General features: G+C 42.0%; 1 protein-coding gene across 7 annotated transcripts in view; it reads right to left on the bottom strand.

Moving 5' to 3' along the window:
- The window catches only part of ABCC8 (ATP binding cassette subfamily C member 8), a 146,281-nt gene that overhangs the window by 73,940 nt on the left and 58,423 nt on the right, over window positions 1-13,918 (bottom strand). For all 7 annotated transcript variants that reach the window (XM_038406458.2, XM_038406463.2, XM_038406460.2 and 4 more), the window contains 2 exons: window positions 9,171-9,211; window positions 6,645-6,790 (listed from right to left, as the gene is read on the bottom strand). In XM_038406458.2, the coding sequence (XP_038262386.1) occupies window positions 6,645-6,790; window positions 9,171-9,211 (187 nt within the window). The remainder of the gene's footprint in view (window positions 1-6,644; window positions 6,791-9,170; window positions 9,212-13,918) is intronic.

The following is a 13,918-nucleotide window of genomic DNA, read 5'->3' as shown; positions in this document are numbered from 1 at the left end:
CCAGTTGTTCCATTTCTCCAGATATATCAAAGCAAACACCTTGGAGTCTCTTGCTTACAACATTTATTTCAAACAGTATGTCATGCCACAACACTAAGCCACACAGAAATTTGAAGTTATATATGTTTCTGGTGATTCCATTTCCCTCTGCCACTGTTCTCCCATGAACAGTTCCTGTCATAGCATTCTCCTCCATAATGGCAACTATGGCATCATCCATCTTCCCAATTTGGTGTATGATAGGCTTTATCACCTCCACTCAACTTTTCCATCGTGTGGCACTCAGTGGTTTCAGTGTCAGAGAGGATGTTCCCAGATGTTGCTTCAAAATTTGCCATCGATGAGTGGATGCAGAGAAAGATACATAGATGCTTTGAATTACATTAAAAAATTCAGTAGCCTCACTAGAAGCTGATGCTGCATCACTAACCACCAAGTTCAATGAATGAGAACTGCATGGGACAAAAAAAGCTCGAGGGTTTAACTCTCGGATCCATATCTGCACTCCTCTGTTCTTTCCTCTCATGTTGGCACCATAATTGTAGCCCTGACCTCTCATGTCGGCTATCGCAATTCCTGTATCTTCCAGCTTTTTAAGAAGCACATTTGTCATACCAGCTCCTATAGTATCATCAATGTCAATAAATTCTAGAAAATACTCTCTGAAAGTCACCATTGCAGGGACATTTTCACTAGGTTCTGTTGTTGTTACAAAAAACACCATTAAAAGTCAATTGTTCCATATGGCTGATGTCAGGTGTGCAGTCCAGAATAACCGAGTAATATCTTGCTGACTTCAGATCTGCCACCATCTTCTGTTTGACTTTTGTTGCCAGTAACTGTATGATCTCATTTTGAATTGTTTTTCCAAGGTAGTGGTGTGTGTACATTTCTTGGGTGGTGACTCTTCTTAGATGCTGGAGTATAGCATCAAACTCAACCATCAGCTCCACAATTTTAAGGAAGTTTCCATTGTTTGGCACATTCAGCTGATCTGAAGTGCCACGCAGTGCTAGGTTTTGGGTAGCAAGCATTCTTACAATGGCAATGAGCCTTTTCAGAACATTTTGCCAGTAAAGAGACTCTGATGCAATCTTCTCTTGATGCTGATCATCTATGGTGGCCTTTAACCTTAGTCTCATCTCAAGCTCTTTCCACCTATGGAATGCTCTCTCATGATTTGCTGCCTTCATGGCATGCCAGGATTTCTAGCCAGATTTTTCCAGTTCTTTGTTCCTGTAGAACCCAATGTGGCTGGAACATTAGACTGGAAGAGTCTGCAACAAAAACAGCATGCAGGCTTCTGGGTTTTTGAGTATATAAACCATGGCCTCTCCACTTTGTCACCATTGGGGATTTCACACCAGTAACGTGTTGGATGGAAACATCTATTTTCATTGTCTTTCGGGAACATGAAATTTTTCACTTGCTGTGGCCCATGCAGTACAAGGAAGTCCCTCAGGCTATTGCTCAAGTGGGTCCACAGTCCTGGATCATCTAGACTTAAGGAACTAAACTCAGCAGCAGCAGCTTCTTGCGCCTCCACCACACTCTTTTCTGATCTACACTTTTCTTCAGGAATGTGCATGGTTACATCCATTTGAGATGGAGATATGGATGCTGCAGTAGCTGCCAGGTCACCTGCACTCTGACTAAGTGGAAGATCAGGCGGCATCTCACCACTCACATCCTCACTGGGGCCAGAAGGCTCACCGTGAACATGTATCTCAGGAGAGCCCCTTCTTGCTTCCATAGAAAAGCTTCCTTTGTTTTCTTTCTTTTTCTGAATCCTGCCCCAGAGAGGCGTTTTCTTCTTTGACTCATGACTGCTGTTCTGTGCCAGCTATAGTGGCTCTCAACACTCAAGTGAAGGAGACAAATAAGCAAGCTGGTAGCAGGGCCTGAGTGAGGAAAGATATCAGCGTCTTAAGGGCCTAACTGGCTCCTACTACTTCAGTTGACTACCTGTTCTCCTCAAGTGGGTTCAGGGAAGCAGCAGAAACAGGAAGCTCCCTGAGAAGCTGGTGTTAATCAGTCCAGGCTCCTGGGGGTGCCAGAGAGGTACATAAGAGGCTCCTCCTCCTCTCTCTCCCTGCAGCTCCTGCTGCTTTCTGTTATTCCCTCTCACCTTTTCTCCTGCCTGCCTGTTATGTCTCTTGTGTCCTCCTTCCTCCAGCACAGCACTCCACCATCTCTGTGCATCTAGAGAAGAGAGAATACATATGCCCCAGAAGCACACACAATTTTCTACACTCTAGGTCCTAGTGGTCCCCCCAGGCCGCCTCAGTTCGCCTCATGGTAAGGCCAGCCCTGGTACCAATTTATGAAGGAGGACTGAAATAACTGATTTAAATATGTCTCTCGGCTCAATGGGAGCAAATGTGGGGAGCTACACTGACTGTGCCATATTAGCATAGTGAGATGCAAACTGTACCTTGGTGTGCCATTCTGAGCAGGGGAGCCCTTGATGAGGATAGCAGGTGGTATTTCTACTGCACTCGTTCACTGTAGGTTCCTCCTTGGGAGGTTAGCTTTAGTTTCCTTTAAGGATTCCATTGGAGCTCCAATTAGCAGGTTGATGCTCTGAATCAGTTCATCTGTGGCTGCCTTGGACACATTCCCTGCACGGCCACCACTGCCCGCTTTAGGATTGGTACAGGCCATCTGTGGGCTCCCCACTACAGAGGTGGCTGCTGGGTCCTGGTGCCAGCACAAATCCACCTGTAGACCTTAGGCAGCCTTCCTGTGGCCAAGGGACTGATGCAATAGTTTGCTTGACTAGGAAATGAAACTGGTCTAGTGGCAACAACCATCTGAAGAATTTAAAAACCAAAGACGGTTAATTAATTATCTAGTGTGGGGCAAAGGGATTTAGCTAGGAGTAAAGATAGATACTAGGACAACAGTTCTCAATGGGGAGGGTCTACTAGACCAAGGGAGGAGGTGGTACCATCCCGTCTCTGACTATATTTGTATATCTAAACTGAACAAAGCAATAGAAAACTATGCTGGGGATAATCCTGTCCTTTCAGTGGGGTGGACTAAATGATTTACTAGAGATTTTCTAACTGACTGTGATGGGCCAAACTGTGGTTTTAACCCTTGTCCTGTGTAGGGGCTGGTGTGGAGCTGTACGCCCATTCTCCTTCTTGGGAAAATCAGGGAGAGACTGAGACAACCCCACCTCCCATGAGTACACAGACTACCTAGGCTGAATCATCCTTTAGAATAATGCTGCCTGCTTCCTCAGGGAGGTTAGCCTGCTCTGCAGACTGATGCAGAGGAAAAAAAGTGAGGAGCATGGCTCCTCTGGAGCGCTATGTGTCTCTGGAGATGTGCAGTTCCCATGCTCATCCATGGACAGGGACTGCAGATAGGACAGGCCCTTCTGCAGCTGCACTGGGAAGGAAGGGTGGGAGGCTGCAAGCATGTTTTTCTTCTATATATACCCATGTAAAGCCATGTCACAATTGTACCTTCTGAGCCTATGTTTTGCCCTCTCTGATCCTTCTTAGATTTTGCATCAAGAGGAAGGTACTTTGAATGTCAACAGTGTTACCTCAGAACATGAGACAAGTCTTCTAGCTGCTAAGATGATTCCTAACCATTGGCTTATTCTCCTTCTCCTCCAACTGCTGCTGCAGCTGCACATACCATCATATACGGTAAATTAATCCTGTGAAGAACGATGATGGCTTGCTTCCCGTAGCATGACACGGTTACATGCTTTTAAGTACTAAATGTATACATGTTACAGTGCTGTGGCTGACACAGCAGTTTCACAAGCTGAAGATATAATTTCTGGATTTCGGATATCTCCACTAGGGATCTTATTTTTAACCATCAGAGCGGACAGATGGATTAGGCAATGGTGGTTATTTGCAGAGCTAATTGCACGCATGTTTTCATATGAATCGCACTCAGATACCAAATATCACAGTTGCTCCTATATACCCCCAGTGAGGAAAAGTTGCATAGCTGTGCCCTTCACTTTTTATGTATTCTCTCCACCTTTTAGCAGTACACCAGTCAGCTGCTTGATTTTATTTTTATACCTGCAGATTAAAACTGCTTTTTAAATAGACACTTCTGAATTCCTCACCTTGTTAGTGGCCTTTCTGCCACTAGGGGGTAATTCCGTTTCCAAATCATAAATAGCCTCCCTTTCTAAATCACACTTGCCCTGTGAGGTTTATGGATCCCATATGGTACAAAAGCCTTGAAGCTGGACTGGGCCCCAATATGAATTTAACCGACATTTGTTTTGACTGTCAGTGAAATCCACTATGATGCTTTTAATATGGATATTAGCTGAAGAATCAAAAAAGCTGTCAAGGTTATGAAAGAGGATACATTATCCTGTAGATCATCCTGTATTAAATATTCTGGCCAATGTTAACCTGCCTGGAGCTGTGAAATGGAAGTGTGAAGAGCCAAAATCACTGCAATGTTGTCCCAGTTTGTGTTCCTCCTGGGTTGGTCCCACTCCTGGAACATATTTTGCTTCACTTAACCAGACAGGTTTTTTTTTCAGTTGCTGGCTATTTAACAAACCACAGGTGTTTGTTTAGAAGCCAGTTCAGGTTGTCCCAGAGACTGAAGAAAGCCAAATATACACTATCAGGTTAGGTTACCTTTATCTGACCTTATTGATAAGATGTTTATTAGTAGAAAGATGAAACAGAAGGGCACAATTACAGCAAACAATTGATTTGTGTTCACTCTGCAGTTGTGTTTCCACAAGTAACAGAACAATGAACTCAGATTATTACCACACCAACAGCAGGGAGGAAGGAGGACATGACAGCATGGTTATATAGTCTGAGCCTGTCCTGTCTACATTCCAAACAGGGCAATAACTTGGTAGCAAGAAGGCAACCAAATAGTAGCCAAGGGCACTGCTAACAAGAGTGACACATGGCTATCTGGGTCTTAATCTTACTTAATCAATTTCTGCCATTTTAGGCAGGTGCCTCAAGCACTGGTAAACCTCAGTTCCTCCTATTCTCTGCTTGTAGCACATAATAGTGGAGTCTCCTAAGGGCTGTAATACTTTGGTCTAATTTAATTTGTGTTCAGTTTAGTGCGCAGGTTTTGGTGGCTTGTGATGGACAGGAGGTCAGAGTAGATGATCTGGTGGTCCCTTCTGGCCTTAAATTCTATGCCTAACTCTGTTCGAAACATTTGTCCATGAACAGAAACCCTGTCCCGAGGCAACCATGCCACTAATCGTTTACAAACTGTGAAAAGTTCTACAGCAGAATCATTAGTTGTGCCCAAATATGTGCTTGATGCACCTGACAGGGTGGGGTGCTGTAAAGGCCATTGGAATCTCTATGATCCGGAGATGGATCCAATACAGACCACCAGCCCAGCTCGCCAACCTGTAGTAGTCCCATGTGGGATGCTACATCAGCTGGGAATTGCAGGAGAGGACTCTATTCCAGCCACTGCCCTTATACACTTGGAAGGAGGGTGTGCATAGAGCTGGCTACATTGCTGGATGATTTTGCCACACTGGAGGAATCCTCAGCTCTGTGTTTAAATCCCCTTTGCACTACTAGAACAGCACAAATAGAATTAAGCATGAGATAGGATCTGGCCCATTGCTTTGTTGAGGCCTTAGAGAACTATATGTAATGTCACAAAGAGGTAGAAAACATGAATTAATGTTTATAAAGCACTTTGTAGAGGATAAGTGCAAAGAATCATTTAATTCAATCCTGCAGTACTTAATCAGACAAAACCACCACTGAAATGAATGGGAGTTTGGCTTGTTAAAGGCTGAAGTTTTAGTTCTGCTATCACTATTGTTGGCCACAACACTTTCTTGCGTACAGCTGGCTATGAAATCGCATTAGCCTGATGAGCCATTGGCTCAGGGGAACTTGGACTTTGACACTCATTAAGCACATTCATTATGAGAAGAAAATTCATCTGGTCCAGACTGAGAATTTATTCACTCAAATTTTTCCCTGTTGACTTCAAAATTTTTATTTTAAAAACTGTTCTATCACAGAGCTTTCCCTGCTAAAATCTAATTTTCCCTGGACTTACAGCCAGAATCAGGGGAAAAGAATTCAGCGCAAGTGATACACATTGCTGTTCATGTGCTTTTCTGATTATTTTGTTCCCTTCCATATATTTTTATGGGGGAGGGAGAGATATAGCTGATTTTAAACAAAAAAAAAAACCCTTAAATGAGCTTTTATCACTATTTTCTGTTTCTATATACATAGATGCATGCATGCGTGCACACGCACACACAAAGCGCAGCACAAAATACACTGTAGCTGCCACAGTGATGTTCATTTTACACAACAAAATCTATACAGTGGACCATACAATAATTTATTAACAGGCAAATCCTTACACTTTGCAATAACTACCAATTGAAAATACAGAGGGCCAAATTCTCTGCTGGTGTAAATGGCTGCAGTATCAGGCTAGTTAGCTCCATTTCACCTAGTTCAGAGAATTTGACCCACATATCATAACATGGGACAACACTTAAGGTAAGAGTCTGGAAAGCAATTTCCAAATAATGATGAAAAATAACCACAGCATTATTTTTGAATTGTACATTGGGGAATTGAACAATAATGGCTCTCAAAGGGAGGGAGGTTTCATCCAGCAACTCTTACCTGACCAGAGCTTTGACAGTAGATCTGACCACACTGGAGAGCAGGAACAGCGGGGTGACAAGAATGTGAAAGAGGGAGAGTGAGGCAAAAGCCACTGATGGGGAGAAGTCAGCATTTCCAGTCAGGTGGGCATGGACCACAAATGTCTACAAAGATACAATGATTACAGTCTTAAAAGAAGCAAATGTTTCACCTTGCACTGTATCCATCTTGTAATGGGCAGTTTATTGTTTTAATTGGGAAACATCATGTAACCAACCACTGCAGAGCTCCTCCTGGCAGTCATCATATAGTTGTTACAATTTGCTGTTCATACATCAGTTATGCAAGAAGATTTTTAAGGTCTCAGCTTTTGGTCTCATGTTGTTGTAATTCCTTTCATCCAGTGGCAAGAGGCATAAATTTGGTTGTGTGATAAGTAAAAAGAGACAAGCACACTAGGGGTCAGATTGTAGCATTTAACTACTAGTATACACACGGGTTGTTAATATGGAGCCACCCAACCATAGCAAGAGCTCCGGGAGGGATTGTGTCCCAGAGGTACTATCCCTCCCATAGTTCTGCAGTGAGAAGGGGAGACATGGATACTACTCCATCCCTTTGAATGTTGCAGTCTGCTCCCCGGGGCACCTTGCCAGCTCTATAGGCTAGTGTGTATGTGGGAGATAAGGGTCAGGGCTATGGTAAATTGCGAGAGGGGCTGTAAGGAAGCAGTCCCAGTGCCCCAAGCACAGGGATTGTAGTTGTGCTTAAACACTGTGCAGTAAGTGAAAAAGATGGGAGGTGCCTTGCACTTCTTTCTCGTGTCCTCCTGTCCCCTACGCACTCATGCAAGGGCAGAGAATTGAGCTGCAGGAGCAAATAAACAAAAGAACGAAAAAGCAGGCAAGACCCATATATGGTTTAATGGTGAGATCATTGATGACTGAGAAAAAATAAAGTGCTAGAATGGCACTTCAAATCATGTCACACTGTATACAGAATATCTAGTCCTGAATAAACAGATCCACAATGGGCCATGTTCTGAGCTCCTTGCACAGTTTTCAACCCAGACTCATTCAAGCAAAGTCCCCCTGGGATTCTATTTTCTGATATTTATTGCATGAGCTCAGTAATTACTCCTCAAACTGCAAATCATTAAGGTCTTTCTCTCCTCAAGGCCTGGTCTACACCAAGCTTAAAATTTTTCCCCTTGGCACCATTTTAGCTCCATAGGTTTTAATCCTATGCAGAGCACGAGTGCAGACAAGGTGCCAGTGATTTTACAACCATGCTTGTCTAGACTTGTTCTAAGCAGGGTTAGAGGATACAAAGATAAAAATGCCTGTGGTATTGTCTGCACTCATGCTTCCACCATGACTACCACCAATGGAGCTGTGCTAAGGCTTCTGCCACTGTGGGAAAGGTTAAGAAAAAGCTTGGTGCAGACATAGTCCCAGATCTGTGATGAGTCTAGGCGTGGCTGGCCCCAGGGCTGCTCCAGCAGTGCCCAGTGCGGCAGGCCACAGGGCGCCCGAACTGCTGGCCCAGGGATCAGCCGCACCAGCCATTGCAGCTGCAAAAGTCAAGGAATCCATGACCTCTGTGGCAGAATCATAGCCGTACTTATCAGATCCCTCCTCAGTCTTCTTTTCTCAAGACTAAAACATGCTCTCTTCTGGACTCTCTCCAATTTGTCCACATCTTTCTAAAGCGTGGCACCTAAAACTGGACCCAGTACTCCGGGTGCGGCCTCATCAGTGCCAAGCAGAGTGAACAATTGCCTCCCATATCTTACATACAACACTCTTGTTAATACACTCCAAAATGTATTCAACTTGTGATCCATGTTAAACCTTCTGCAGTACTACCACCTCGCCAGTTTTTTTCCCCATTTTGTATTTGTACATCTGATTTCTCCTTCCCAAGTGTAGTACTTTACATTTTTCTTTATTGAATTTCATCTCGTTGATTTCAGACCAATTCTCCCATTTGTCAAGGTCCTTTTGAATTCTAATCCTGTCTTTCAAAGTGCCTTCAACCCCTCCCAGTTTGGGGTTATACACAAATTTTATAAGCATACTCTCCTCTCCATTATCAAAATCATTAATGAAAACATTGAATAGTACCAGACCCACGACTGATCCCTGAAGGACCCCACAAAATTTGTCCCCCCAGTTTAACCCCCAGCTATGGATAACTGTTCTTTGAATATGGTCTTAACAGTTTTGCACCCATTTTACAGTAATTTCATGCTGACCAAATTTCCCTAGTTTGCTTATGAGAATGTAACGTGGGACTGTGTCAAAAGCCTTACTAAAAAGATAGATACAACATGCCTACAGCTTACCCCTTTAGCCATTCGGGAAGTAATATTTAAAAAACCCCTTAGGCACTTCTTTTTAAATTAGAAAAAGCAAGTGAAATCAGGTGTTTCTGGTGCAGATCTGTTGACAGATCTCAGTTTGGAATCTACCAGCCTTCGCTTTATGAAAATCAGGTAGACCTGGCTTGTAAACACTGCTATTTAGAAAAGTTCATACTTACTATAAGTACAGCTGCAATTGGTATTGCTGCATTCATGAAAACTGTGAAGGAAAACATGCATCACTATTTAGATAGTTTGTACTGAGCGGTCAAAAATATTTACAATATAATGAGTATACAATATAAAGTAGTATTTGACTTTACCATGGCATTTCCTATGTTTAGAATAGGCGATGTCCACAGTATATTGCACTCCAGATTGTCAAAATACACAGGACCCATCAAATCACTGTATGAATAGATTATTGGTTTATACATTGCATTGCACTGTCAAGAGGAAGTACAATGTTTTTCTTTTTTCTGGTACTCTTTTGGTGCGATAGGTAGCAATTGTGCCATTACTGACATACCCTCCACTCAGTAACATTCCAAAATAATTACAATCATGATTACAGTAACAGATACATTTTGAGACAGGAGTTAACTGTCAGGTTACTACTGAAAGATCATATTAATCCCTGGCTTCAATTGAGTCATTCCCTATATACACCAAGAATGGATTTGGCTCATCCTATTTTGCTATTTCAGGAGAGAATCATTTAAAGGTTCTATTATAAAATTGCAGGACTACAGCTTCCCGTTAGTAAAAAATAACAAGGAAAGATGCAGGGGCTGGGAAGAGTGACAGGTTTTTATACTGATATTTTCTTGTAATCATCTCTTCTATGAGTCAGGGTTTGTGACCTAACAGAAGGGGAAAGGAGTGGGGTTGCTTAGGTACAAGACTCTGCAGAGAATGGTCCCAAAAGCTGCAGCTTCCTGATGATAGGGATAGAGCTGAAATCTCTTCACATAGTGGGAAAAAAGGTGTTCTTGTGATTAAGGCAGTGATCCGGGCCTCAGAAGACTTGGCTTCTATTCCAAGATCTGCCTCTGACTTCCTCTGTGACCTTGGGCAAGTCACTTGACTCTGACTCATTCTTCATCTAGGAGATAGGGATAATAATACTTGTTTTAATCAGTCTTGTCCATTTAGATTGTAACCTCTTTGGGATGGGGACTGTCTCTTGATATGTATTTGTACAGTGCCTAAATATGATAGGGCCTACAGGTGCTACTGCAATACATATAATGAACTGTAGTTTCCTCTCTGTCCTCTAGCTGTATGGTCCCTCCTGTGGCATGGTCTCATTGATTTCCCCAATATGGCCAGGTTATTAAGCACAGATGGTTGGGGACTGAAAACAATGTGCGACTTCTGGCTGGGGTCCACTTTCAGACCGGACATGAATATAAACTAACAACTCTACATAATGACTAATTATTTGGAAGCACAGGAAGAACTTTGCTTGTTCATGTCAGAGTCAGCTGTGGTCGCATCACAAGCTATTCAGCCCTCTATCTAAACCTATTTACTTGAGCTTTAGTTTTGCCCAGTCTTTTTTCACTATCTAAGTATAATTGAGAAAGAGAAAAAATTTAAAATCTATTGAAAAAATAAAGAAAACTAATTCCTTTCCTTAAGTTAAATATTTTTCTCACTATAGCAAGAGGTGAACTTAGAAAGGTCACAGGTATCTCATTTGTATATATTCTAGTAATTTGTTTTAAAGAGCCACTGATTTAATTAAGAATTTTGTTCTCAAGCTTCCTGCACCCACTAGTGGAAAGGCCTGGGATTTATGCAGCTATGCAATTTGTGCAATATGCAGTGCTGTTGTAGCCATGTTACAACATCCCAGGATATTAAAAAGACAAGGTGGGTGAGGTAATATCTTTTAGTAGACCAACTTCTATTGGTGAGAGAGAGAAGCTTTCAAGCATACACAGAGCTTTTCTTCAGGGTCACTCTGTGCAATAGTTAACCCACAAGAATGGGAAAAGCGGCAAAGAGTCCTGTGGCACCTTATAGACTAACAGACGTATTGGAACATGAGCTTTTGTGGGTGAATACCCACTTCATCGGATGCACGTAGTGGAAATTTCCAGAGGCAGGTATAAATATGCAAGCAAGAATCAGAATTTCTTCTCTGTACCCCAAAGGACAGTTATTGCCATCGTTGAGACTTCAAACAAGGGGAATTTTTCTTCTAAAACTCTCTCTCTCCAGTCCCAGGATCCCATATTTGCTCCTCCTTCACCTGGAGAACTCCCTCTCAAAACTCCCTGTCAGGCCTCAGATGATGTTATCTTGCCTTAGAAGCTCAATGCTGTAGAGGTCCAGTCCAGTTGCTGATTAGTACCCAGAACAGGAAACCCAGACTAAACAGGAAGCACAAGGGACAGTCACTCAGACTTTATAGTTTCAAAGCCTATCAAGAAGGCTGAAAATTCTTCATCAGTCATTTATGAACATGCAGAAGTTTTGAGACAGTCATATTCCTACTGCTGGGGTAAATAGACCACTTAGTGCATTCAGCTGGAAGAGAGAATGTCAGCACACACTAACCAGTTACAAAATGGTCACTCTAGGGCTGCAGCTGCTCGTCTCTCTCCTGCTCCAGCCTCTGGACTATGAACTTATATTAATGGAAGCATTCTAATCAAGGAATTGAGGACTTTCCAATGATTTGGAAGCAGTCAGAGACTTGACTTAAGCCAGCAGTTTATTCCATTACTACTACAGGCCTGAACCAAGAACTTTGCATTTATTAGCTGGCCCTTTAAAAAATGGCAGAGACATTTCCACTACATGCATCTGACGAAGTGGGTATTCACCCACGAAAGCTCATGCTCCAGTACGTCTGTTAGTTTATAAGGTGCCATAGGACTCTTTGCCGTTTTTACAGATCCAGACTAACACGGCTACCCGTCTGAAGTTTGACAAGAATGGGAAAGACATCTGCTTGTTGTCATTATTGAACATAGCACTCTCTTAAATCTCTTTTAAGAAGGGCATTAGGCATATTGGGGATGAATTTATTAGTAGGGGAACTCTATATCCTAGTAAAGAGCACCGGGAAGAAGTTGGTAAAGTACAGGTGGGAGCTAGTGAGGAACAGTGGGGGAAAAATGTCCTATTTAAATATAAACCATGAAGGCAAGCAACAGAATATTGACAAAATGAACAAGTGCTTATATACAAATGCTAGAAGGATAAATACTAAGATGGGGGAATTGGAGTGCCTGGCATTAAATGAGGATATTGATATAACAGGCATCATGGAAATTTGGTGGAATTAAGATAATCAATGGGACACAGTAACCAGGGTACAAAAATATATAGGAATGACAGAGTGGGTCGCATCAGTGGGAGAGTGGCACTATATGTGAAAGAAATCACAGAGTCAAATAAAGTAAAAATCTGAAATGAACCAAAGTACCATAGAACTATAGAACTCTGGATAGAAATTCCATGCTTGAATAATAAGAGTATAGTAAGAGGAATATACTACCGACCACCTGATCAGAATGGCGACAGCAATTGTGAAATTCTCAGGGAGATTAGAGAGGCTACAACGGCAGAAACTGAAAAAATAATGGGGGATTTCAACTATTCTCAGATTGACTGGGTATGTGTCACTTTAGGAATGGATGCAGAGACAATATTGCTATACACATTAAATGACTACTTCATGAAGCAGCTTGGAACCCACAAGGAAAGAGGTAATTCCTGATTTAGTCTTAAGTGGAGCACAGGATATGGTCCAAGAAGTGAATGTAGATGACCTACTTGGAAATGGTGACCATAATGTAATTAACTTTTACATCCTTGTAGGGGAAAAATTCCAAAGGAACCCACTACAGTAGCATTCAACTTCATAAAGGGGAATGACACAAAAATGAAGAAGCTAGTTAAATGGAAATTAAAAGGAACAGTCACAAGGGTGAAATGCCTACAAACTTCATGAAGACTAGTTAAAAACATTATAAAAGATGTTTTTAAACTAAATGTATACTCCCAAGTAAAAAAACAAACAAACACAGTAAGAGCACCAAAAATGCCACCATGCCTAAACTATAGAGTAAAAGAGGAGGTTAGAGGCAAAAACGCATCGTTTAAAAACTGGAAGTCAAATCCTAGTGAGGAAAATAGAAAGGAGCATAAACTCTGGCAAGTCAAATGTAAAGTATAATAAGGCAATCCAAAAAAGAATTTGAAGAGCAACTAGCTAATTACATCAGAAGCAAGAAGCCTGCCAAACAGTCATTGGGACCATTGGATGATCAAGGATCACTCAAGGACTCTTTACATTAGTCTTTGCTGCAGAGGATATTTGATATGGAGGCCCCCACAGCCATGCCATTCTTTTTACGTAACAAATCTGAGGAACTGTCCCAGATTGAAGTGTCAATAGAGGAGGTTTTAGAACAAACTGATAAATTAAAACAGTACTAAATCACCAGGTCCAGATAGTGTTCACCCCAGAGTTCTGAAGGAACTCAAATATGAAATTGCAGAACTATTCACTGTGGTATGTAACCTATTGCTTAAATAAGCCTCTGTACCAGATGACTGAAGAGTAGCTAACATAATGCCAATTAAAAAAAAAATCTCCAGAGGCAATTCTGGCAATTATAGGCCAGTAAGCACAACTTTAGTACCAGGCAAATTGGTTGAAACGATAGTAAAGAACAATATAATCAGACACATAGATAAACACGATATGTTAGGGAAGAACCAATACGGCTTTTGTCAAGGGAAATTATACCTCACCAATTTATCAGAATTGTTTGAGGACGCCAACAAGCATGTGAACAAGAGTGATCCAGTTGATATAGTGTACTTGGACTTTCAGAAAGCCTGTAACAAGGTCCCTCATTAAAGGCTCATAAGCAAACTAAACAGTCATGGGGTAAGAGGGAGG

Source organism: Dermochelys coriacea, chromosome 6, assembly GCF_009764565.3.
Source record: "Dermochelys coriacea isolate rDerCor1 chromosome 6, rDerCor1.pri.v4, whole genome shotgun sequence".
Lineage (NCBI taxonomy): Eukaryota > Metazoa > Chordata > Testudines > Dermochelyidae > Dermochelys > Dermochelys coriacea.
This window is presented reverse-complemented; position numbering and strand designations above follow the sequence as displayed.